The sequence below is a fragment of the Aegilops tauschii genome, chromosome 1 (assembly GCF_002575655.3).
Source record: "Aegilops tauschii subsp. strangulata cultivar AL8/78 chromosome 1, Aet v6.0, whole genome shotgun sequence".
Taxonomy (NCBI): Eukaryota; Viridiplantae; Streptophyta; class Magnoliopsida; order Poales; family Poaceae; genus Aegilops; species Aegilops tauschii.
In genome coordinates, this window is record NC_053035.3 from 116620112 (window position 1) to 116647603 (window position 27492).

At 45.8% G+C, this 27492-nt stretch overlaps 1 protein-coding gene across 2 annotated transcripts; it reads right to left on the reverse strand.

Annotated features, from left to right (window-relative positions):
* Positions 1–25951, reverse strand: LOC109732580 (DNA-directed RNA polymerases II, IV and V subunit 11). 2 transcript variants are annotated; one of them, XM_073509535.1, is made up of 7 exons: positions 25930–25951; positions 25138–25204; positions 24914–24986; positions 24501–24590; positions 24329–24407; positions 24154–24249; positions 1–350 (listed from the first exon to the last, which is right to left on the reverse strand). In XM_073509535.1, the coding sequence occupies exons 3-7, from the start codon at positions 24964–24966 to the stop codon at positions 309–311; spliced, it is 360 nt and encodes a 119-aa protein (XP_073365636.1). In that variant the 5' UTR covers positions 24967–24986; positions 25138–25204; positions 25930–25951; the 3' UTR covers positions 1–308. The 2 variants fall into 2 exon arrangements, with proteins under 2 accessions (XP_073365636.1, XP_020147352.1); XM_020291763.3 differs by having other exon boundaries at positions 25926–25951.
* Between the last annotated feature and the right edge of the window lie 1541 nt (positions 25952–27492).

Sequence of the window (27492 nt, forward strand, 5' to 3'; positions counted from 1 at the left end):
TTTAAGTTTGTTACAATACATCGGCATAAAATTCATGCAGTACAAAATGATCCAAGGGCTAGCTTCAAACTCGGTCCATACCTTCTATCCAACCTCACAAGAGCGAGCAATTCAACTAGCAGGCGTATCAAGTGCCAACGCATATTTAACAACCATACAATCATACGCAATCCCGGTCGCACATGCAGACGCTCTACGAGTTCAGACTCATCGACAATCCTTGAGTATTTTCTTTTTCCTACCGCAGTTCAGACATCAGATATAAACTAGCAAGGATTTCACGTTAATTAGCATCCAACACCAGCGGCCTAGTAGCCCTGCTTCATCCTTTCGAATCGCGTCTTCTCGTCCTGTAAACAGAAATCTCAAAATGTCAGTGGCATATCTTGTCATGTCTTCATATGCATCCGCAGCAATTAATTCAGCTGGAACAACCATATCCAGATCAATTTGGAGGATGGCTGACACTGTACAGGCACTGGTAGTCGTACTATAACTAACAAGAAACCCGAGAGATGTTAGGCAAAACATCATATTTTAACTAACATCTTCTTAGCTCCTGTTGTTAGCAACATAAGGAATTTCTAAACCCAAATCCATACATTCAATCTAACGAATATGGAGACATGCCATATCATTTGAAAGTTCTATCCCCTGAAAAAGAGAAGGTGCACTGGGAATGGAGTACGGCGGCAGAGCACCCTGTGCAATTGAATTACGCAGTCCTTCTATAGGCAGTTCAATTATATGTGGGCCATTACTTCTATCTTGAAATGGTTGACAAGTGAGATAAGAGAGATTTAAAATCTAAAGTTTTGCTTGGCAGTGGAAACATATATAGTCTAGTAACGATGCAAACTAGGCTGAAGATACAAATAAAAGGAGCAAATCACATGTACTCTACTATCCTTAGTGTCTCCTAATCAACAAGAAGTTATCAATCATCACTACCAAATAAATACACTAGGCATTGTTGCCCTTATTTAGCAGCCATCACATTTTCTAAAAGAAAAATCTTCCCCAAAAGACACCACTGTTTGGATCGAAAAAGGAATGGCCAAGTCAGAAACTATTAAAGACCTCAAGACAGACATTTTTCCAGATTCAAAGCCTTCAGAATGACACGGTTCTATAAAGCTAACAGTAATTTAAGAAAGTTTCCATTATATGTTTTATCCCTTGTGTTATGTCAGCATTAAAAACAAACAGGAAGGTAGTGCCATCGCACGCAAACAGACAAAATTTGCCTCTATTTAGCAAAACACTAATTCAGAAAAGGTGAAGCAACCTGGGAAGCTAAAGATGATACTAACTTGCGCCACCTTCCCGGTGAAGTATCTTGGCTTGCCACTATCTGTTCGGCAGCTAAGGAAGGTGGACTTCAATACCTTGAGGACAAGGCGGCTGGAAAATTGGTCACTTGGGACGGCCAAAACATCACCACTATCAGGCGCACAACGCTCGTCAAGTCGGTCATCTCCTCCCAAGCGGTTTACTCAATCACGCCTCTCATCGTGCCGCCAAGCACTCTAAACAGCTTAAACAAATTGGAGAGGGCTTTCCTATGGTCCGGCACGGACAAGACAACTGGAGTCAATTGGAAAACGGTTTGTAGACCAAAGGAGTATGGTGGCCTAGGGGTTCTCAATACTGACAAGTTTGCGCGTGCTTTGCGCCTTCGATGGCTTTGGTATGAATGGAAGGAGCCCTGAAAACTTTGGGTGGGGTTTGGCAACCCTTGCACCGACGAGGACCTCGAGTTCTTCTATGCCTCTACAACTATCAATGTTGGGGATGGTGCCAAAACAACGTTCTGGGATTCCCTTGGCTCCTCGGACGCAAGCCCAAGGACATAGCACCGTTAATCTACGCGGCATCGAGAAGAAAGAATTGGAAGGTGCGTGAGGCCCTCAAGGGGGATGCGTGGATTCTGAAAATCAACCCCAATACCGATGTCACCGCTGGCCACATTCGCGAATTTTACCCCTTGTGGATGCTGGTGCATGACTTCCACCTTGATGAGCAAACCGAGGATGAGATTATTTGGAAGCACGCGAATGATGGGATCTACACGACGGCCACCGCATACAAGGCGCAATTCCTTGGCTTGACTCTCTCCCCCATGGACCGCATGATTTGGAAGGCTTGGGCACCCCCCTGTCACATCCCTAGCTCAGTTGTTGGATCTATTATCTTACCAATCTTTGATTTGAGTATGGGCTATCATCAAATCAAATCAGAACCAACGATGTTTGTAATGTTGTCTTACTCGTGGTTGATTCCTCGAGCATACACCATTACATCTTTTGGTCTGACCAATGCTATCATCATGTTCACATGATGGTGGAAGTCCAGTGATATGGAAATTCCGATGAGTTGCTGTTGAGCCCATCAGCAGCATTTTGTCTCCTCCATGATTCGTGTTGAACATCCAGCTAGTGTTGGGAAATTGTGTAAGCATTTTCTTCATGCTCTGTTCATGAAGTATATGTTTGGATGAAAGTAGTAACTTCCTCGAATTCATGTGCATTTGGTGCAAGTTGTCGCCGTGAGTTCGAGAAAGATTGTTTTTGTTTCCTCTGGTACCATCCCAAGTCAGTTATGCATGTGCGAATATATTCTATGGTTTGGTAGATTAATTACCTCCACTCCATATGTATTCCCTAGCACACCAAGCCACTGATTGATTTGTTCAAGGAAAAGGAGTTGTTGTGCAAATCCTAGGTCATGCACAAGACTTCGTTACCCTAGATGATGGTTCCCCACCTGAACTCGGTAGTGTTTTATCATAAGACTACTATGTGGTCATGCTTGTCTGGGACAGCGTGTTCACATGTGTTTTAGCAGAACCAGCTCATGTTTTGGAGCTTGCTATCTTAGTTCATTCCTCGAGAATCTCGCAACGCCATCTCGTCGAATTGTGTTGCAAACTTTCCTTCCAGACATGCTGAGTCTGAAGTATCCTATCACCAATCGGATCTGAATCTCAGGCAGATATGATGGTTGGAACATTCCCAACGGTTGCATTTTGTTCCCAGCTTGCACCCCATCGTGCCAATTTTCCATGGGCTGCCCTTCTCAGTAATTACTGTTTAGGATCATCTTCAAAAGTGGTCCTACTATGGGTCCCATCCATCCCCGATGATAAGCAAAATCATCCATGGTGTTGTCTTCAACAAGGTAGTCCACATCATTCCTTCTAGTATGAGTATGCCATTCTTTCGAATTCGTTCACACGATCGTTTGTGATTGCCTTAGGCTGGTATAAAGAGTTTCAACGATCTTTGTATCAAAAGTAATTCTTTTTGCCACTTAAGGGAATAATTCTACGAGTCACCTTTCCTAAGGTGCCCCATTATGGAGTCATGGCAATTAACTCCTCGCTGCTTTGGAACCCATGCACCATATTATCTAAGCGTGGGATTGTTGCCCACCAAATTAAATCTCATTGTTTGTTCTTCCATCCCTCTCGATGTGTTTTGTGTCTCAACTCGAGATGTTTCAACATCTCATTCCGCGAGTTGATCTTGTATAGCTCGATCTTCGAGAAGATCAATCCTGTAGAGTTTCCCTCTCTTCCGTCATCATAGTTGGATGAAGCTCTCGAAAGAAAAGATGTCAAGATCAAGATGATGCAATGAATCAACATCTTCGAGAAGAACAATTGGATCATGAAGATTATGTTACTTTGCGCTCCCCTTTCATCTTACCCTACGCTTGAATCTCGGGACGAGATTTTTGTTAGTGGGGGTGAGTTGTCACATCCCTAGCTCCTGGCAATGCACTAGGCTAGCTTCATGTGTGCATCATGTTTAAATTTTGCCTAAACTTGAAATGGGGATGTTCAAACCCTAGCACCAAATGAAATCCAACTAGGATCACAATGAAATATTTTCAATGATCCCAAAATGCCTTTGGAAATGTTCATCGTTTCTGATAAAGGTAAAAACCTCTGCCAAAAATGATAAACATATTTCTAGGTCATGTCTGGATTTTTGAATTAACTCATATTGTATTTGAATTGGGGCATTTAAATCCTATAAATATTTTAAATGCTCTAGTAATTCTGAAACTAGTTGAGGGCTGTTGGGAATAATTTCAACAGTGCCCACAAATATTTTCAGAATTTTTGGAAATGCTCTGGCATTTTTAATAAAGCCAAAACAATTGCAGAAATATAGAAAACGGAGAAGAGAGAGAGATTTACCTGGGCTTACCTGGCCGGCCCAGTGGACAGCCCAGCCCACTGGCCTGGTGCCAGTCATCCCTAACCTCTGCCAGTAGGCAGAGGCGGGACAGCGCACGCGCGCGCGAGGCGCCACGCCTCCTCCTGCTTGCCGCCCCCCCCCCCCGACGCTCTGGACGCCCTGGACGTCGACACACACCCCCGACCCCTCTCACTCTTCCCCGAGGCCCTCCTCCCCTCTGCTCCCTCTCTCTCGCCCGAACCCGAGCGCCACCGTCGCCGCCGCTCGCCGCTGCCGCGCACTGAGCCTCCCCTTCACCCCTCTGACATGCCAAGAGCCCCGCCAAGTCTCCCTCGACCTCTCCGTTAAGCCACGAGACGCTGAGTGCCCTGCATCATCGCCATCGACGTCATCTTCATCCTCGGGTCCGACGATCGCCGCCGTGGCTCCAACGCCGTCCAAGCCTTCCCCGAGCTCGCCGACCCCTCCGTTCGATCCACTGTGAGCTCCGCCGCCTTTTCCCCTCCTCCTCGAGCTCGTTCCCGCCCGCCGGCCATGTCGCCGTCGTGGCTACAGACGCCGTAGTTTGCGCCTGGGCGCGTCATCGTGCTCGGGTTGCTCCTAGGAGACGACCCCGACCACCAGCTGGTCCTGTCGTGCACCGGAACACCAAGCCCGCGCGTGTCCGAACTCCGGCCGCCGCGGATGACCTCGCCGCGGTCGTCTCCGGCCACCCCAGCTCCCGCCGTCTACTCCATCAGCTGCGCGCGAGCAGCAGCTCTTCGTAGAGCCTCCCCACGCCCAAAACCATCGCCTGTGGGCGATTTCCTATGCCCTCCGCCGTCTCTGTCGTCGCCGGCGACGAGCCGTGGACCAGGTCCGGCGGGTTTGACCCCGCTGACCAGGGGGTTTGACCTCCCCTGTGTCACTGACGCGTGGGCCACCCCCCCCCCCCCGACGCTTCTGGTTAGTATTAGCTTAACACTAATTAATTTAGGTTAGTTAGTTAGTCACTGACGTGTGGACCCCACTGGTCAGGTTTGACCTGAACCGTCTTCGTTGACTGCTGACGCAACGCTGACGCAATAACTTATTTACTGGTTTATTCTTATATAGGAAATTCCAGAAAATGTTGCAAACTTCAAAAATTCATAGAAATTAATCTGTAACTCAGAATGAAATAAGTTATATATGAAAAATGATCAGAAAAATCCAATCTATCCATCTGTACTGGTTTCATGCATGTTTAAACAAGTTAACTTGCTGTTTAGTGCAAAACATGATAAAGCACTATTTAAGAACACAAATGAGTTTGAACTTTGAATCTTTGGTTCAAAATAGCTCAAACCCATCTGGTTGTAGTTGCATTAGCCCAACACACTCATATTGCCATATCATGATCATGCATCATATTGTGCATTGCATTGATTGTGTTTCCTCTCTATCGCCGGTCCCTCTCGATAGACGTATTCCGACGATGAGTTCGATGACACCGATGAAGAGCTATACTATCTTCAGAAGTGCCAGGCAAGCAAAACCCCCTTGTTCATTCCGATACAATCCCACTCTCTCGCTCCTGCTCTCTTTTACTGCATTAGGACAACAACGATCCATCTGTTACTTGCTGCGGTAGCTGAACCCCTTATCCTCTGCATGACCTGTCATTGCCACAGTAAATAGATGAAACCCACTAGCATGAGTAGGAGTTGTTTGAGCCCTGATGTGCCTACTCATTCATGCTTGTTTGTCATGCCTGCTATTGCTTAGAGTTGTGTCAGGTCTAATTCATCGGGAATGAATTGGAAAGTTGTGAACATGTCCTACTGTGTGAGAGCTAAGTGTGTGAACACGATTTGGTAAAGGTAGCAGTGAGAGGCCATGTAGGAGTACATGGTGGGTTGTCTCATTGAAACCGTCCTCAGGAACTGAGTTCTGTGTTTGTGATCCATGAACAGTTACTACCACACATTGGGCTCCGGGCGCTCCAAGCTCTCTCGACTTATTAATCAACCTGATCTCTGTCCAGGAGTTGCAACTAGTTTCTGGTGTTTGTAGGTAGTGTTAGTAGTCTACCAAGTGGTACCCGGTACAGGTGGGCTTGGGACAGACTAGGCACCGTGGCACGGTGTACCAAGCGTAGATCCATCCGTCGAGGTGGGCTTGGGAACCCTGCACACATCGTTTGGGGCCGTGAGCGACACCCCGGCCGGATCTCCTTGCGGATGGAACCCGAATAGGCGATAAACCTGGACGAGAGACTTGTGTGGTTAGTCAGGTCGTGGCCGACTGCCTCGCCAGGCTTCCGCTTGAAGGTTGCCGAGGTACACGACGTGTACATGGTGGTAAGTGGCGAGAGCGTGTGTGACGAAGTACACCCCTGCAGGGTTAATATGATCTATTCGAATAGCCGTGTCCGCGGTAAAGGACTTCTGGGTTGCCTATAACAGTTCATAGACAAGTGAAAGTGGATACTCTAAAATGCGCAAGATAAGCGTGAGTGCTATGGATGGCGTTCTCGTAGGGAGACGGGAGCGGATCCATAGTGGTGTATTGATATGGTGATATGTGGACTCGTGTGCGCCACCTCAAAAGAGTTGCTTGCAGTCGTAGATCAGCATAGCCACTGAGTCAAAGCTGGCTTGCTGCAGTTAAACCCCACCACCCCCTTTGTTGATACCGATGCATATGTAGATAGTTCTGATGTAAGTCTTGCTGGGTACATTTGTACTCACGTTTGCTTATTTTATGTTTTGCAGAGAGACGTCAGTCTCGCTAGTAGTTCCGTGTGGACTTCGATGTTTAGCTTGATACCTCAGCTACGATCTTGTGCCCTCGGCAGGATCTTGTAGATAGTCAGGCTTCTCAGCCTTTTTCATTTATAGATGTCTGTACTCAGACATGTTAAGCTTCCGCATGTGCTTTGACTTGTATGCTCTGAATGTTGGGTCATGAGACCCATGTTTGTAATATCTCGCTCTTCGAAGCCTAATGAATAAATACTCTGAGTCGTAGAGTCTTGTTGTGATGCCATGTTGTATTTGCACATATCGAGCATATTGTGTGTATGATTGAAATGCTTGGTATGTGTGGGATCCGACAACCTAGTTGTTTATCCTTGGTAGCCTCTCTTATGGGGAAATGTAGTCTTGTGCTTCCATGAGCCATAGTAGTCCGCTACAGCCCGGTTCACCGGAGTCCTGCTAGCCCAGCACTACTGCTCCGGAACACTTGACTGGCCGGCATGTGATTCACTTCGTTCCTGTGTCTGTCCCTTCGGGGAAATGTCACACGGTGACATCCAGAGTCCTGCCTAGCCTGCTACAGCCCGGTTCACCGGAGTCCTGTTAGCCCAGTGCTACAGCCCGGATTCGCACGCTGCTGACCGACATGCTCGATGTTGATTCATGTATGCATGTCCCCGTAAGTTAGTGCCACTTTGGGTTCACGACTAGTCATGTCGGCCCGGGTTCTCTGTCATATGGATGCTAGCGACACAATCATATACGTGAGCCAAAAGACGCAAACGGTCCCGGGCCATGGTAAGGCGACACCCGTGGGAATACCGTGCGTGAGGCCACAAAGTGATATGAGGTGTTACAGGCTAGATCGGTGTGACTTAGAATCGGGGTCCTGACAGCGTTGGTATCAGGGCCTGACTGCCTGTAGGATTACCAAGCCAAACTGGTCGAAGTCGTGTCTAGAAATGCTTTAGTTATGTAAGGGAATTGATTGTGGAAGGGAACGTAAGGCGCTTTTTACTCCTTAACCTTATGTCCTTCTGATCTGAGTCACCCTCTTCTTTTCTACGGGGATTAAGAACTAGGCTTTCTCTTCTTTCTACCAGGATCACGTGTTACTAATCCGTAGACTCTTTGGATTGTTGGTTCCAACCCTCAGTTCAGTTCTACTACTTCCGTATGTTCATAGATGGCCTCAGAACCTTGATATTGTGATGTTGAGTGGTCATGCCACCATTTTGCAGGATGTCATAAATCATTTTGAGCATTTACAGCCGTTATGCTGTCCGAGTCATCCGAGGTTGCTAAATAGTCTGATGCATTTGCAAATCCCTTCTTTCCGTTCCCGATGTCACTTTGGGCCAGTTCAACCACACTAATCGGTGAGTTGAGGTACTCTATTGCCTCGACATATATGTTGGAGCTATTATTATGACCCTAGGTGTCTTAGGGAGTCACCCAGTAATCTAGCAATGCTTGCATCCCCAGTGTGATGATTTTGGCCACCTTTCTCGAAAGCGTCCCGTGATGTTATTAGTTAGTAGGCATTCTATTCCCGGGTTTCTGAACTCGAGATTCACTCCACTTACCTCCTGTTGATAGTGTTTGCTCGTTCCTTTAGGATATTAGTAACCTTTGCGATAGTCCTCGAGGTTCATGGTATATCCTTCTTCCAAATATCATGAACTGCTTATGGAAGAAGTTCCTCGCGGAACCAAAAGATCACAACTAGAGTGCTCTTGAGGAGTACTCCATTCATATTGTGACTCTGCCAGTCCTTCCTCCTCTGCATGGGTTATCCGGAAGAAATATGTTGAATTTGTTCGACATACTAATCCATGCATCCACAACTCAGAAAAACATATGTTCCTTTGGGTTGTCCCTCTTTAGTTATTTTCTGGCCCTCGTCTATCAATTGATAGTCAGGAGTAGTCGTACCCTCGTGTTCATCGATGCCTATTACTCTTGTGGTTTGTCAAGCCATTCTATTTCAGAATGACTAGGAGGAACAAACTCCGGTACCTCGTCCATATCTAGGATTGGGTCAAAGTAGTTGTATTCCACAGATCAAAATGCTAATCCAGTTTTTGTTCTGCTCTACCTTGGAGTGTTACCATCTTTATGTCAAGAGTGTCATGAGAATTGCACCACCTCTTATGAATTCTTGATTAAGTGATACTACTCGCCATCATTATTCATTCCTCGGTCCCGTGTTGTCACAACCGGAATACCGACAAGTGAATCGTGATGTGTGAAATCAATACTCCTAGCAACTCCGTTGCTTGGTAGTTAATGGACAATACTTTCATCCTTAGTATGCCGGTTATTGAATCGTCATCCTAAGATTTATCGTGCGACCTAGTCCATTTTCCCTGGTGCACTCCTCGATTAATGAGATAGGATTGTGTCAATCCATCACTCTCTTGGTCATATCGTCTTGCCCTGAAAAGCAAGATTGTTCTCGAGCTTAGCAACATATCGGTGGTACGTGATTTTCCGAATATCTTCTCGGAAGTATTACCAGGTTGTCACCTGACCGCTATGTTGAGTTCGTGATCAAGTGGGTTTCTTGTAAACCACCCCTTCTCCAAGAATCCGTGTTGGATACCCCTGAGCTAGTTGGTTAAGCCAAACAACTTGGAGAGTTGGGAGATAAAAGCTTGCCTGGCTTAGTTCATTTTAAGAGATATCTTTTTTGTGTGTCTGTGTGTTGAAGAAAGATGATATCTCCATCGATTGGTCCTCGTGTTCAGTTGTTGGATCTATTATCTTACCAATCTTTGATTTGAGTATGGGCTATCATCAAATCAAATCAGAACCAACGATGTTCGTAATGTTGTCTTACTCGTGGTTGATTCCTCGAGCATACACCATTACATCTTTTGGTCTGACCAATGCTATCATCATGTTCACATGATGGTGGAAGTCCAGTGATATGGAAATTCCGATGAGTTGTTGTTGAGCCCATCAGCAGCATTTTGTCTCCTCCATGATTCGTGTTGAACATCCAGCTAGTGTTGGGAAATTGTGTAAGCATTTTCTTCATGCTCTGTTCATGAAGTATATGTTTGGATGAAAGTAGTAACTTCCTCGAATTCATGTGCATTTGGTGCAAGTTGTCGCCGTGAGTTCGAGAAAGATTGTTTTTGTTTCCTCTGGTACCATCCCAAGTCAGTTATGCATGTGCGAATATATTCTATGGTTTGGTAGATTAATTACCTCCACTCCATATGTATTCCCTAGCACACCAAGCCACTGATTGATTTGTTCAAGGAAAAGGAGTTGTTGTGCAAATCCTAGGTCATGCACAAGACTTCGTTACCCTAGATGATGGTTCCCCACCTGAACTCGGTAGTGTTTTATCATAAGACTACTATGTGGTCATGCTTGTCTGGGACAGCGTGTTCACATGTGTTTTAGCAGAACCAGCTCATGTTTTGGAGCTTGCTATCTTAGTTCATTCCTCGAGAATCTCGCAACGCCATCTCGTCGAATTGTGTTGCAAACTTTCCTTCCAGACATGCTGAGTCTGAAGTATCCTATCACCAATCGGATCTGAATCTCAGGCAGATATGATGGTTGGAACATTCCCAACGGTTGCATTTTGTTCCCAGCTTGCACCCCATCATGCCAATTTTCCATGGGCTGCCCTTCTCAGTAATTACTGTTTAGGATCATCTTCAAAAGTGGTCCTACTATGGGTCCCATCCATCCCCGATGATAAGCAAAATCATCCATGGTGTTGTCTTCAACAAGGTAGTCCACATCATTCCTGCTAGTATGAGTATGCCATTCTTTCGAATTCGTTCACACGATCCTTTGTGATTGCCTTAGGCTGGTATAAAGAGTTTCAACGATCTTTGTATCAAAAGTAATTCTTTTTGCCACTTAAGGGAATAATTCTACGAGTCACCTTTCCTAAGGTGCCCCATTATGGAGTCATGGCAATTAACTCCTCGCTGCTTTGGAACCCATGCACCATATTATCTAAGCGTGGGATTGTTGCCCACCAAATTAAATCTCATCGTTTGTTCTTCCATCCCTCTCGATGTGTTTTGTGTCTCAACTCGAGATGTTTCAACATCTCATTCCGCGAGTTGATCTTGTATAGCTCGATCTTCGAGAAGATCAATCCTGTAGAGTTTCCCTCTCTTCCGTCATCATAGTTGGATGAAGCTCTCGAAAGAAAAGATGTCAAGATCAAGATGATGCAATGAATCAACATCTTCGAGAAGAACAATTGGATCATGAAGATTATGTTACTTTGCGCTCCCCTTTCATCTTACCCTACGCTTGAATCTCGGGACGAGATTTTTGTTAGTGGGGGTGAGTTGTCACATCCCTAGCTCCTGGCAATGCACTAGGCTAGCTTCATGTGTGCATCATGTTTAAATTTTGCCTAAACTTGAAATGGGGATGTTCAAACCCTAGCACCAAATGAAATCCAACTAGGATCACAATGAAATATTTTCAATGATCCCAAAATGCCTTTGGAAATGTTCATCGTTTCTGATAAAGGTAAAAACCTCTGCCAAAAATGATAAACATATTTCTAGGTCATGTCTGGATTTTTGAATTAACTCATATTGTATTTGAATTGGGGCATTTAAATCCTATAAATATTTTAAATGCTCTAGTAATTCTGAAACTAGTTGAGGGCTGTTGGGAATAATTTCAACAGTGCCCACAAATATTTTCAGAATTTTTGGAAATGCTCTGGCATTTTTAATAAAGCCAAAACAATTGCAGAAATATAGAAAACGGAGAAGAGAGAGAGATTTACCTGGGCTTACCTGGCCGGCCCAGTGGACAGCCCAGCCCACTGGCCTGGTGCCAGTCATCCCTAACCTCTGCCAGTAGGCAGAGGCGGGACAGCGCACGCGCGCGCGAGGCGCCACGCCTCCTCCTGCTTGCCGCCCCCCCCCCCCGACGCTCTGGACGCCCTGGACGTCGACACACACCCCCGACCCCTCTCACTCTTCCCCGAGGCCCTCCTCCCCTCTGCTCCCTCTCTCTCGCCCGAACCCGAGCGCCACCGTCGCCGCCGCTCGCCGCTGCCGCGCACTGAGCCTCCCCTTCACCCCTCTGACATGCCAAGAGCCCCGCCAAGTCTCCCTCGACCTCTCCGTTAAGCCACGAGACGCTGAGTGCCCTGCATCATCGCCATCGACGTCATCTTCATCCTCGGGTCCGACGATCGCCGCCGTGGCTCCAACGCCGTCCAAGCCTTCCCCGAGCTCGCCGACCCCTCCGTTCGATCCACTGTGAGCTCCGCCGCCTTTTCCCCTCCTCCTCGAGCTCGTTCCCGCCCGCCGGCCATGTCGCCGTCGTGGCTACAGACGCCGTAGTTTGCGCCTGGGCGCGTCATCGTGCTCGGGTTGCTCCTAGGAGACGACCCCGACCACCAGCTGGTCCTGTCGTGCACCGGAACACCAAGCCCGCGCGTGTCCGAACTCCGGCCGCCGCGGATGACCTCGCCGCGGTCGTCTCCGGCCACCCCAGCTCCCGCCGTCTACTCCATCAGCTGCGCGCGAGCAGCAGCTCTTCGTAGAGCCTCCCCACGCCCAAAACCATCGCCTGTGGGCGATTTCCTATGCCCTCCGCCGTCTCTGTCGTCGCCGGCGACGAGCCGTGGACCAGGTCCGGCGGGTTTGACCCCGCTGACCAGGGGGTTTGACCTCCCCTGTGTCACTGACGCGTGGGCCACCCCCCCCCCCCCCCGACGCTTCTGGTTAGTATTAGCTTAACACTAATTAATTTAGGTTAGTTAGTTAGTCACTGACGTGTGGACCCCACTGGTCAGGTTTGACCTGAACCGTCTTCGTTGACTGCTGACGCAACGCTGACGCAATAACTTATTTACTGGTTTATTCTTATATAGGAAATTCCAGAAAATGTTGCAAACTTCAAAAATTCATAGAAATTAATCTGTAACTCAGAATGAAATAAGTTATATATGAAAAATGATCAGAAAAATCCAATCTATCCATCTGTACTGGTTTCATGCATGTTTAAACAAGTTAACTTGCTGTTTAGTGCAAAACATGATAAAGCACTATTTAAGAACACAAATGAGTTTGAACTTTGAATCTTTGGTTCAAAATAGCTCAAACCCATCTGGTTGTAGTTGCATTAGCCCAACACACTCATATTGCCATATCATGATCATGCATCATATTGTGCATTGCATTGATTGTGTTTCCTCTCTATCGCCGGTCCCTCTCGATAGACGTATTCCGACGATGAGTTCGATGACACCGATGAAGAGCTATACTATCTTCAGAAGTGCCAGGCAAGCAAAACCCCCTTGTTCATTCCGATACAATCCCACTCTCTCGCTCCTGCTCTCTTTTACTGCATTAGGACAACAACGATCCATCTGTTACTTGCTGCGGTAGCTGAACCCCTTATCCTCTGCATGACCTGTCATTGCCACAGTAAATAGATGAAACCCACTAGCATGAGTAGGAGTTGTTTGAGCCCTGATGTGCCTACTCATTCATGCTTGTTTGTCATGCCTGCTATTGCTTAGAGTTGTGTCAGGTCTAATTCATCGGGAATGAATTGGAAAGTTGTGAACATGTCCTACTGTGTGAGAGCTAAGTGTGTGAACACGATTTGGTAAAGGTAGCAGTGAGAGGCCATGTAGGAGTACATGGTGGGTTGTCTCATTGAAACCGTCCTCAGGAACTGAGTTCTGTGTTTGTGATCCATGAACAGTTACTACCACACATTGGGCTCCGGGCGCTCCAAGCTCTCTCGACTTATTAATCAACCTGATCTCTGTCCAGGAGTTGCAACTAGTTTCTGGTGTTTGTAGGTAGTGTTAGTAGTCTACCAAGTGGTACCCGGTACAGGTGGGCTTGGGACAGACTAGGCACCGTGGCACGGTGTACCAAGCGTAGATCCATCCGTCGAGGTGGGCTTGGGAACCCTGCACACATCGTTTGGGGCCGTGAGCGACACCCCGGCCGGATCTCCTTGCGGATGGAACCCGAATAGGCGATAAACCTGGACGAGAGACTTGTGTGGTTAGTCAGGTCGTGGCCGACTGCCTCGCCAGGCTTCCGCTTGAAGGTTGCCGAGGTACACGACGTGTACATGGTGGTAAGTGGCGAGAGCGTGTGTGACGAAGTACACCCCTGCAGGGTTAATATGATCTATTCGAATAGCCGTGTCCGCGGTAAAGGACTTCTGGGTTGCCTATAACAGTTCATAGACAAGTGAAAGTGGATACTCTAAAATGCGCAAGATAAGCGTGAGTGCTATGGATGGCGTTCTCGTAGGGAGACGGGAGCGGATCCATAGTGGTGTATTGATATGGTGATATGTGGACTCGTGTGCGCCACCTCAAAAGAGTTGCTTGCAGTCGTAGATCAGCATAGCCACTGAGTCAAAGCTGGCTTGCTGCAGTTAAACCCCACCACCCCCTTTGTTGATACCGATGCATATGTAGATAGTTCTGATGTAAGTCTTGCTGGGTACATTTGTACTCACGTTTGCTTATTTTATGTTTTGCAGAGAGACGTCAGTCTCGCTAGTAGTTCCGTGTGGACTTCGATGTTTAGCTTGATACCTCAGCTACGATCTTGTGCCCTCGGCAGGATCTTGTAGATAGTCAGGCTTCTCAGCCTTTTTCATTTATAGATGTCTGTACTCAGACATGTTAAGCTTCCGCATGTGCTTTGACTTGTATGCTCTGAATGTTGGGTCATGAGACCCATGTTTGTAATATCTCGCTCTTCGAAGCCTAATGAATAAATACTCTGAGTCGTAGAGTCTTGTTGTGATGCCATGTTGTATTTGCACATATCGAGCATATTGTGTGTATGATTGAAATGCTTGGTATGTGTGGGATCCGACAACCTAGTTGTTTATCCTTGGTAGCCTCTCTTATGGGGAAATGTAGTCTTGTGCTTCCATGAGCCATAGTAGTCCGCTACAGCCCGGTTCACCGGAGTCCTGCTAGCCCAGCACTACTGCTCCGGAACACTTGACTGGCCGGCATGTGATTCACTTCGTTCCTGTGTCTGTCCCTTCGGGGAAATGTCACACGGTGACATCCAGAGTCCTGCCTAGCCTGCTACAGCCCGGTTCACCGGAGTCCTGTTAGCCCAGTGCTACAGCCCGGATTCGCACGCTGCTGACCGACATGCTCGATGTTGATTCATGTATGCATGTCCCCGTAAGTTAGTGCCACTTTGGGTTCACGACTAGTCATGTCGGCCCGGGTTCTCTGTCATATGGATGCTAGCGACACAATCATATACGTGAGCCAAAAGACGCAAACGGTCCCGGGCCATGGTAAGGCGACACCCGTGGGAATACCGTGCGTGAGGCCACAAAGTGATATGAGGTGTTACAGGCTAGATCGGTGTGACTTAGAATCGGGGTCCTGACAGCGTTGGTATCAGGGCCTGACTGCCTGTAGGATTACCAAGCCAAACTGGTCGAAGTCGTGTCTAGAAATGCTTTAGTTATGTAAGGGAATTGATTGTGGAAGGGAACGTAAGGCGCTTTTTACTCCTTAACCTTATGTCCTTCTGATCTGAGTCACCCTCTTCTTTTCTACGGGGATTAAGAACTAGGCTTTCTCTTCTTTCTACCAGGATCACGTGTTACTAATCCGTAGACTCTTTGGATTGTTGGTTCCAACCCTCAGTTCAGTTCTACTACTTCCGTATGTTCATAGATGGCCTCAGAACCTTGATATTGTGATGTTGAGTGGTCATGCCACCATTTTGCAGGATGTCATAAATCATTTTGAGCATTTACAGCCGTTATGCTGTCCGAGTCATCCGAGGTTGCTAAATAGTCTGATGCATTTGCAAATCCCTTCTTTCCGTTCCCGATGTCACTTTGGGCCAGTTCAACCACACTAATCGGTGAGTTGAGGTACTCTATTGCCTCGACATATATGTTGGAGCTATTATTATGACCCTAGGTGTCTTAGGGAGTCACCCAGTAATCTAGCAATGCTTGCATCCCCAGTGTGATGATTTTGGCCACCTTTCTCGAAAGCGTCCCGTGATGTTATTAGTTAGTAGGCATTCTATTCCCGGGTTTCTGAACTCGAGATTCACTCCACTTACCTCCTGTTGATAGTGTTTGCTCGTTCCTTTAGGATATTAGTAACCTTTGCGATAGTCCTCGAGGTTCATGGTATATCCTTCTTCCAAATATCATGAACTGCTTATGGAAGAAGTTCCTCGCGGAACCAAAAGATCACAACTAGAGTGCTCTTGAGGAGTACTCCATTCATATTGTGACTCTGCCAGTCCTTCCTCCTCTGCATGGGTTATCCGGAAGAAATATGTTGAATTTGTTCGACATACTAATCCATGCATCCACAACTCAGAAAAACATATGTTCCTTTGGGTTGTCCCTCTTTAGTTATTTTCTGGCCCTCGTCTATCAATTGATAGTCAGGAGTAGTCGTACCCTCGTGTTCATCGATGCCTATTACTCTTGTGGTTTGTCAAGCCATTCTATTTCAGAATGACTAGGAGGAACAAACTCCGGTACCTCGTCCATATCTAGGATTGGGTCAAAGTAGTTGTATTCCACAGATCAAAATGCTAATCCAGTTTTTGTTCTGCTCTACCTTGGAGTGTTACCATCTTTATGTCAAGAGTGTCATGAGAATTGCACCACCTCTTATGAATTCTTGATTAAGTGATACTACTCGCCATCATTATTCATTCCTCGGTCCCGTGTTGTCACAACCGGAATACCGACAAGTGAATCGTGATGTGTGAAATCAATACTCCTAGCAACTCCGTTGCTTGGTAGTTAATGGACAATACTTTCATCCTTAGTATGCCGGTTATTGAATCGTCATCCTAAGATTTATCGTGCGACCTAGTCCATTTTCCCTGGTGCACTCCTCGATTAATGAGATAGGATTGTGTCAATCCATCACTCTCTTGGTCATATCGTCTTGCCCTGAAAAGCAAGATTGTTCTCGAGCTTAGCAACATATCGGTGGTACGTGATTTTCCGAATATCTTCTCGGAAGTATTACCAGGTTGTCACCTGACCGCTATGTTGAGTTCGTGATCAAGTGGGTTTCTTGTAAACCACCCCTTCTCCAAGAATCCGTGTTGGATACCCCTGAGCTAGTTGGTTAAGCCAAACAACTTGGAGAGTTGGGAGATAAAAGCTTGCCTGGCTTAGTTCATTTTAAGAGATATCTTTTTTGTGTGTCTGTGTGTTGAAGAAAGATGATATCTCCATCGATTGGTCCTCGTGTTCAGTTGTTGGATCTATTATCTTACCAATCTTTGATTTGAGTATGGGCTATCATCAAATCAAATCAGAACCAACGATGTTCGTAATGTTGTCTTACTCGTGGTTGATTCCTCGAGCATACACCATTACATCTTTTGGTCTGACCAATGCTATCATCATGTTCACATGATGGTGGAAGTCCAGTGATATGGAAATTCCGATGAGTTGTTGTTGAGCCCATCAGCAGCATTTTGTCTCCTCCATGATTCGTGTTGAACATCCAGCTAGTGTTGGGAAATTGTGTAAGCATTTTCTTCATGCTCTGTTCATGAAGTATATGTTTGGATGAAAGTAGTAACTTCCTCGAATTCATGTGCATTTGGTGCAAGTTGTCGCCGTGAGTTCGAGAAAGATTGTTTTTGTTTCCTCTGGTACCATCCCAAGTCAGTTATGCATGTGCGAATATATTCTATGGTTTGGTAGATTAATTACCTCCACTCCATATGTATTCCCTAGCACACCAAGCCACTGATTGATTTGTTCAAGGAAAAGGAGTTGTTGTGCAAATCCTAGGTCATGCACAAGACTTCGTTACCCTAGATGATGGTTCCCCACCTGAACTCGGTAGTGTTTTATCATAAGACTACTATGTGGTCATGCTTGTCTGGGACAGCGTGTTCACATGTGTTTTAGCAGAACCAGCTCATGTTTTGGAGCTTGCTATCTTAGTTCATTCCTCGAGAATCTCGCAACGCCATCTCGTCGAATTGTGTTGCAAACTTTCCTTCCAGACATGCTGAGTCTGAAGTATCCTATCACCAATCGGATCTGAATCTCAGGCAGATATGATGGTTGGAACATTCCCAACGGTTGCATTTTGTTCCCAGCTTGCACCCCATCATGCCAATTTTCCATGGGCTGCCCTTCTCAGTAATTACTGTTTAGGATCATCTTCAAAAGTGGTCCTACTATGGGTCCCATCCATCCCCGATGATAAGCAAAATCATCCATGGTGTTGTCTTCAACAAGGTAGTCCACATCATTCCTGCTAGTATGAGTATGCCATTCTTTCGAATTCGTTCACACGATCCTTTGTGATTGCCTTAGGCTGGTATAAAGAGTTTCAACGATCTTTGTATCAAAAGTAATTCTTTTTGCCACTTAAGGGAATAATTCTACGAGTCACCTTTCCTAAGGTGCCCCATTATGGAGTCATGGCAATTAACTCCTCGCTGCTTTGGAACCCATGCACCATATTATCTAAGCGTGGGATTGTTGCCCACCAAATTAAATCTCATCGTTTGTTCTTCCATCCCTCTCGATGTGTTTTGTGTCTCAACTCGAGATGTTTCAACATCTCATTCCGCGAGTTGATCTTGTATAGCTCGATCTTCGAGAAGATCAATCCTGTAGAGTTTCCCTCTCTTCCGTCATCATAGTTGGATGAAGCTCTCGAAAGAAAAGATGTCAAGATCAAGATGATGCAATGAATCAACATCTTCGAGAAGAACAATTGGATCATGAAGATTATGTTACTTTGCGCTCCCCTTTCATCTTACCCTACGCTTGAATCTCGGGACGAGATTTTTGTTAGTGGGGGTGAGTTGTCACATCCCTAGCTCCTGGCAATGCACTAGGCTAGCTTCATGTGTGCATCATGTTTAAATTTTGCCTAAACTTGAAATGGGGATGTTCAAACCCTAGCACCAAATGAAATCCAACTAGGATCACAATGAAATATTTTCAATGATCCCAAAATGCCTTTGGAAATGTTCATCGTTTCTGATAAAGGTAAAAACCTCTGCCAAAAATGATAAACATATTTCTAGGTCATGTCTGGATTTTTGAATTAACTCATATTGTATTTGAATTGGGGCATTTAAATCCTATAAATATTTTAAATGCTCTAGTAATTCTGAAACTAGTTGAGGGTTGTTGGGAATAATTTCAACAGTGCCCACAAATATTTTCAGAATTTTTGGAAATGCTCTGGCATTTTTAATAAAGCCAAAACAATTGCAGAAATATAGAAAACGGAGAAGAGAGAGAGATTTACCTGGGCTTACCTGGCCGGCCCAGTGGACAGCCCAGCCCACTGGCCTGGTGCCAGTCATCCCTAACCTCTGCCAGTAGGCAGAGGCGGGACAGCGCACGCGCGCGCGAGGCGCCACGCCTCCTCCTGCTTGCCGCCCCCCCCGACGCTCTGGACGCCCTGGACGTCGACACACACCCCCGACCCCTCTCACTCTTCCCCGAGGCCCTCCTCCCCTCTGCTCCCTCTCTCTCGCCCGAACCCGAGCGCCACCGTCGCCGCCGCTCGCCGCTGCCGCGCACTGAGGCTCCCCTTCACCCCTCTGACATGCCAAGAGCCCCGCCAAGTCTCCCTCGACCTCTCCGTTAAGCCACGAGACGCTGAGTGCCCTGCATCATCGCCATCGACGTCATCTTCATCCTCGGGTCCGACGATCGCCGCCGTGGCTCCAACGCCGTCCAATCCTTCCCCGAGCTCGCCGACCCCTCCGTTCGATCCACTGTGAGCTCCGCCGCCTTTTCCCCTCCTCCTCGAGCTCGTTCCCGCCCGCCGGCCATGTCGCCGTCGTGGCTACAGACGCCGTAGTTTGCGCCTGGGCGCGTCATCGTGCTCGGGTTGCTCCTAGGAGACGACCCCGACCACCAGCTGGTCCTGTCGTGCACCGGAACACCAAGCCCGCGCGTGTCCGAACTCCGGCCGCCGCGGATGACCTCGCCGCGGTCGTCTCCGGCCACCCCAGCTCCCGCCGTCTACTCCATCAGCTGCGCGCGAGCAGCAGCTCTTCGTAGAGCCTCCCCACGCCCAAAACCATCGCCTGTGGGCGATTTCCGAAGCCCTCCGCCGTCTCTGTCGTCGCCGGCGACGAGCCGTGGACCAGGTCCGGCGGGTTTGACCCCGCTGACCAGGGGGTTTGACCTCCCCTGTGTCACTGACGCGTGGGCCACCCCCCCCCCCCCCCCCGACGCTTCTGGTTAGTATTAGCTTAACACTAATTAATTTAGGTTAGTTAGTTAGTCACTGACGTGTGGACCCCACTGGTCAGGTTTGACCTGAACCGTCTTCGTTGACTGCTGACGCAACGCTGACGCAATAACTTATTTACTGGTTTATTCTTATATAGGAAATTCCAGAAAATGTTGCAAACTTCAAAAATTCATAGAAATTAATCTGTAACTCAGAATGAAATAAGTTATATATGAAAAATGATCAGAAAAATCCAATCTATCCATCTGTACTGGTTTCATGCATGTTTAAACAAGTTAACTTGCTGTTTAGTGCAAAACATGATAAAGCACTATTTAAGAACACAAATGAGTTTGAACTTTGAATCTTTGGTTCAAAATAGCTCAAACCCATCTGGTTGTAGTTGCATTAGCCCAACACACTCATATTGCCATATCATGATCATGCATCATATTGTGCATTGCATTGATTGTGTTTCCTCTCTATCGCCGGTCCCTCTCGATAGACGTATTCCGACGATGAGTTCGATGACACCGATGAAGAGCTATACTATCTTCAGAAGTGCCAGGCAAGCAAAACCCCCTTGTTCATTTCGATACAATCCCACTCTCTCGCTCCTGCTCTCTTTTACTGCATTAGGACAACAACGATCCATCTGTTACTTGCTGCGGTAGCTGAACCCCTTATCCTCTGCATGACCTGTCATTGCCACAGTAAATAGATGAAACCCACTAGCATGAGTAGGAGTTGTTTGAGCCCTGATGTGCCTACTCATTCATGCTTGTTTGTCATGCCTGCTATTGCTTAGAGTTGTGTCAGGTCTGATTCATCGGGAATGAATTGGAAAGTTGTGAACATGTCCTACTGTGTGAGAGCTAAGTGTGTGAACACGATTTGGTAAAGGTAGCGGTGAGAGGCCATGTAGGAGTACATGGTGGGTTGTCTCATTGAAACCGTCCTCAGGAACTGAGTTCTGTGTTTGTGATCCATGAACAGTTACTACCACACATTGGGCTCCGGGCGCTCCAAGCTCTCTCGACTTATTAATCAACCTGATCTCTGTCCAGGAGTTGCAACTAGTTTCTGGTGTTTGTAGGTAGTGTTAGTAGTCTACCAAGTGGTACCCGGTACAGGTGGGCTTGGGACAGACTAAGCACCGTGGCACGGTGTACCAAGCGTAGATCCATCCGTCGAGGTGGGCTTGGGAACCCTGCACACATCGTTTGGGGCCGTGAGCGACACCCCGGCCGGATCTCCTTGCGGATGGAACCCGAATAGGCGATAAACCTGGACGAGAGACTTGTGTGGTTAGTCAGGTCGTGGCCGACTGCCTCGCCAGGCTTCCGCTTGAAGGTTGCCGAGGTACACGACGTGTACATGGTGGTAAGTGGCGAGAGCGTGTGTGACGAAGTACACCCCTGCAGGGTTAATATGATCTATTCGAATAGCCGTGTCCGCGGTAAAGGACTTCTGGGTTGCCTATAACAGTTCATAGACAAGTGAAAGTGGATACTCTAAAATGCGCAAGATAAGCGTGAGTGCTATGGATGGCGTTCTCGTAGGGAGACGGGAGCGGATCCATAGTGGTGTATTGATATGGTGATATGTGGACTCGTGTGCGCCACCTCAAAAGAGTTGCTTGCAGTCGTAGATCAGGATAGCCACTGAGTCAAAGCTGGCTTGCTGCAGTTAAACCCCACCACCCCCTTTGTTGATACCGATGCATATGTAGATAGTTCTGATGTAAGTCTTGCTGGGTACATTTGTACTCACGTTTGCTTATTTTATGTTTTGCAGAGAGACGTCAGTCTCGCTAGTAGTTCCGTGTGGACTTCGATGTTTAGCTTGATACCTCAGCTACGATCTTGTGCCCTCGGCAGGATCTTGTAGATAGTCAGGCTTCTCAGCCTTTTTCATTTATAGATGTCTGTACTCAGACATGTTAAGCGTCCGCATGTGCTTTGACTTGTATGCTCTGAATGTTGGGTCATGAGACCCATGTTTGTAATATCTCGCTCTTCGGAGCCTAATGAATAAATACTCTGAGTCGTAGAGTCTTGTTGTGATGCCATGTTGTATTTGCACATATCGAGCATATTGTGTGTATGATTGAAATGCTTGGTATGTGTGGGATCCGACAACCTAGTTGTTTATCCTTGGTAGCCTCTCTTATGGGGAAATGTAGTCTTGTGCTTCCATGAGCCATAGTAGTCCGCTACAGCCCGGTTCACCGGAGTCCTGCTAGCCCAGCACTACTGCTCCGGAACACTTGACTGGCCGGCATGTGATTCACTTCGTTCCTGTGTCTGTCCCTTCGGGGAAATGTCACACGGTGACATCCAGAGTCCTGCCTAGCCTGCTACAGCCCGGTTCACCGGAGTCCTGTTAGCCCAGTGCTACAGCCCGGATTCGCACGCTGCTGACCGACATGCTCGATGTTGATTCATGTATGCCTGTCCCCGTAAGTTAGTGCCACTTTGGGTTCACGACTAGTCATGTCGGCCCGGGTTCTCTGTCATATGGATGCTAGCGACACAATCATATACGTGAGCCAAAAGACGCAAACGGTCCCGGGCCATGGTAAGGCGACACCCGTGGGAATACCGTGCATGAGGCCGCAAAGTGATATGAGGTGTTACAGGCTAGATCGGTGTGACTTAGAATCGGGGTCCTGACACCCCCCCCAAGGCGATTTTTTTGCTTGGCTAGCCCTGCAAGATCGAATTTGGACTGTCGATCAGCCGGAGTGGCACGGTTGGGCAAATTGTGGCCTATGGCCGCTATGCAAGAGAGAGCAAGAAACGGGACCCCATCCCTTCTTCAAGTGTCGATACACAATTAGGCTTTGGAGAGCAATCATCGACAAGCTTGGTTTGCCTCACGTCAACACCTCCGAGTGGCATCTTCATGAATCCGTCAATCAGTGGTGGGACAAACAGACCGACAACCACACTCCAAACTGGCATGCCATGGCATCCCTCACCATGCTTATCTCATGGACCGTTTGAAACGAGCGGAATGCTAGGGGTTTCCGCCAAAAATATGCGCCACCGCCTATTGTACTTACACTCATTATCGAGGAGGCCAAATTATGGATCACAGCTGGCGCCAAGAAACTAGGGAATGTTATTTTGTGTGAGTAATTATCATGCCGTTTTGTGGGGTGTCTTGTAAAACTCTAAACTCTTTTCTCTCCTATTTAATGGATGAGGCGAATCTTATGCCTCCGTTTTGAAAAAAAAATGAGGTGCCTTTCCGACAGGTTAACTTTACGCTTAGTGGCACTGTAAGTAGCAAGTCAACTGGCGGCCTAAAGAGCAATGCACATGAAAACAGCACGATGTTGTAGGAAGCTTAGTGTAAAGGAACATTATTTGCCCAAAACATGAGTACTTATTTCTGAATGGTTGTTCCATGTCTGGGAAGAGACAGTAAATAGTTAATCAGCGCCAAAAATCATTGAAGATCAATAGTGACTTGTCATGGATTTTAAAATTAACAGTATCTATGAAATAAGAATGGCATTTAGCTATATTTAGTTTTCTTTTTCCAAGGAGTGGTTGGTTGAGAGATGTTTGCACTACTTAATTTGTGTTTTGCTTCCAAGACTACTCATTTGACAAGAGAAAGTACAGAACTAAAAGCAGCATATTTGCTTGGACATTTTTCCCATGACAGTACAATAAAACAAATTACGTTGTACTAACTCTACTCAAATGTATTGGCCTGTAGCAAACATTAAAACAAGCATTAGATGGCAGCATACATCACAGTTATCTCAGCACAACAGCATGAAAAATAAAATACACTCACTTCATCAACTTTGTTGTGTAAAAATCAACGTAAACCAACTCAATCCACAAATCTCAAATCAAGCTATCAAAGAAGTGGCTATGAAAATGAAAATTTAATAGCATAAGGCTAGCTTTTATACAGGCCCGCACTTCAATGCCATATTGGCTACAAGGAGTAGCTACTATTGAACTATGGACAAGAAACATACCTCAAAAGCTTGCTTCAGGTTCTCGAGCTCCTTGTCTAGATCATTGATTGCTTGGGTATACGCCTGCGTTGGGGAGGATTGGCTTGCAGTATGGATCTGCCCAAACAATAAAACATGAGGCCAAGCAAACTCTAATCCGATGAAGGAACGGAACAAACATAAATATGCACCCTACCCTAACAATGATCTTGTACTGAAGGGGGTGAGGGAGCTTATAGCCAGCAAAGTGAACATTTGGGTCCCTGTGCAGCTGCCTGCAGAATCTCATAGATATAGAAGAAAATTATAAGGTGTGAACTGATGAACATAACCGAGGAAAAAAAGGCACACAGTTTATCTACACTTACATGCGGAGGATGTTGCCGATGGTATGGTCCTCACGTTCAATTGTGAAAGATGCAGCATTCATGATCTTTGTATCCTTCTCGAAGGACACCCTGCATTACATAAATACATAACAGTAAGGATTACGTCCATAATCTTTGAGTCACAGAGCAGCAGGTAGAGACTACTACAAGCCTTAATTGTAATGAAAGTAAAAAAGGTTTAAAGCATCAGATTTTCATAACTACATGCCAAAAAGATCACATGAACAGGCGCAAAATGGCTATTAATGACAGAATTTAAATCTTTAATTATTTTAAGGAAGTTGCATCCCACTGCTTCTTCTTTTTCACAAAAAAGTCTATACCTGACAAAACACAATTGAAGCATTTTCTAGAAAAATGTCGGAGAAAGTGTGTTGTTAGAGTAGACTCACTTCTTTGTGCCCTCAGGCACGACGAAGCGCTCATAGCGGTCAGGGGCATTCATCTCCAATCAACACCTGGCTCCTAAAATTCACCGACGGATACATGTATCAGTATCAGGCCAATACAGATACATAAATTCGGCATTTTGGGAAGGAGCCAATACGGTGATGAGTTTTACTATTTTTTAATTCACAAAAATGTATATGTATAGAAGCTAGGAACAGCAGATTACCTTCTTGTTTGCTCTACTGTGGATGCCGAAGCAGCTCCAAGCCCCTCCAATTGACAATGTTGATGCCCTGTTCCAACTCAAGTTCCAAAGGGGTAGAATTAGATTTTTAGTAAGTGTAAAATGAATATGGAGCATCACATCAAATCATTAGTTAGTTGTACATCTATCATGGCATAACACGAAAGGTGGAACCTGAAGATCAATCAGTCTACATGCAAAAGGAGAAACAATCACTTTAAACGGCAAAATAATTTAGGTCTGATTGTTAAAATCAACAACACAGCGTAACAGTACCACTATATTCCCAATCATAAACAAGATTTGGGACATCTATCATGCCAACAATGACACTAGTACTAATGTGTTAACCAATTTCGGCCAGTATAACCAAGACAAAGCTTTGATTTCAGGTCAAGTCGGTGCAGATAAATAAACTTAATCTTTTCCTTTTCATATATCGTCAATCATTGCATGATTGCTAACATGTTTAAACCAAAACATTTGCTCATCGGGAAAAAAAATTCAAACTACAATTTCTAAAAATTTGCCCCTACAAGCATTATCAGTTTATCACAAACACCTATCAAGCAAAATCCTTTCACATGTAAACTTGAACATGCACTAGAAAAATCATGCAGCAAGTAGTCATCTAGAAATAATCATCGTTCTATTGTCGCAATATCAAATACAGTATACAGCAAGTACTCATCCAATACAAAATCAGGATTTTTTTTTGAACAAATAGAGGATGCAAGAGGAAGGAGGAAGGAGGAAGGATTGGTGGCTACCTGCCTATGGCCTGGTCGGCGGCGTTAGTTTAAGTGGTGTTAGAGCCCCACATCCCAACAAACTAGAAGGGTTGGCGGAGAAATATTCGGAGAGGTCCCGGAGAAAGTGAGAGACTGAAACAATTCAAGTATGTTAGGGCTCGACACGAAAAAGAGGAACCCAGGCTCTGAAGGATCGCTCTACTCCCCGTTAGTACAATAGAACGAGGAACGAGGAGCGAGGAGCGAGGAGCGAGGAGGAAAGGAGAGGGACAAATTACCTCCATCGAGGTGCACTTCTAGTTCTAGGTGGTAGCATTACCTCACACGAGATGGGATCTACTTGCTACACATAGTGCGGCTCCCAACAAATGCCAACGTTCATGTTTCAAGAATATCTTTCGATATCTCCAAGGAACAAAGGATCTTGGACTACTTTCTATTTGGTGAGAAAGCATGATTCTAATATGATTGGATACACATGTGTTGACTATTTATCTGATTCACATAATGCCAGATCGCAAAACGACTTTTGGTTCCTACATGGTGAAACTGCCATGTCATAAAATTTTTCCAAACATACTCTTGCGGCAACATTCACCAATCAATATGAGAAAACCCATTATATGAGGCTTCTGAAGAATGTGTATGGCTTTGCAGAATAACAAACCACAGACAACGGTCATGTGGATTTGGTGCTTGTGTTGCACATATGCAAATAGGATATCAAGAACAATATCACTAAGCATATTGCTACTAAGTTGTTTCCCCATGAACTCTAGAAAAACAGGAAAATAAGCATCTTGCAAGTTAAATCATGTGAAAATTCACTGATTTATTTGCCAAATCTCTACCAGCTTCTACATTTTCAGAAATAATGCTCGTGAAATTAGTATGTGACGACTTCAAGACATGCAAGAATCAGGGATGTATCTTCCTGAATTGTTTTTATTCAAAGCATCATAAAACTTTTTTTCCTTTGTGAGTTTTGTGTTCAGTTCTCATCAAGGATTTTAATGAATACTTTTTGAAGGAGAATCCTTTCAAGATGATGATGGCATCTGGACAAGTATAGATTAGGGGAGTGTTATGACTTAATTAAGCATGATTAATTGAAGAGAAATCTACGTGTGTACAAATAGACGTATGATTAGTGTTAAAAATGCCCTTATATTATGGGACGGGGGAATAGAACCAGCACATCGCTGCATACTTGTAAGTGCATCTAGTGCCCCTTAGTGATTTTGGTGTATTGAAGACTTATAGGTTAAGTGACTAATGTGTTTATGAGTGTACACAGGTCTATAAGTCTATGAGGAGTTTGATATTTACAGAGAAAGTCGACCCCTAAAAATGAAGTTCTTCGACGGAAGATTTTGGATTTCTGAAGAATTTCTGAAAACTTTGAAAGTGAAGAAATTGGTGTGACCTTGAAGGCTTGGTATTCATTCGAGGAACATGGAGCATGAAGACTTTTGTTTTCGTAGTTTCATTTTCTCTTTCTTGAGTCATAGGAAACACCGTACTGTTAAAGGGGGTCGAGGAAATACTAAGGAAAAATTTCCATGTGATGCTCAACTCAAAATCC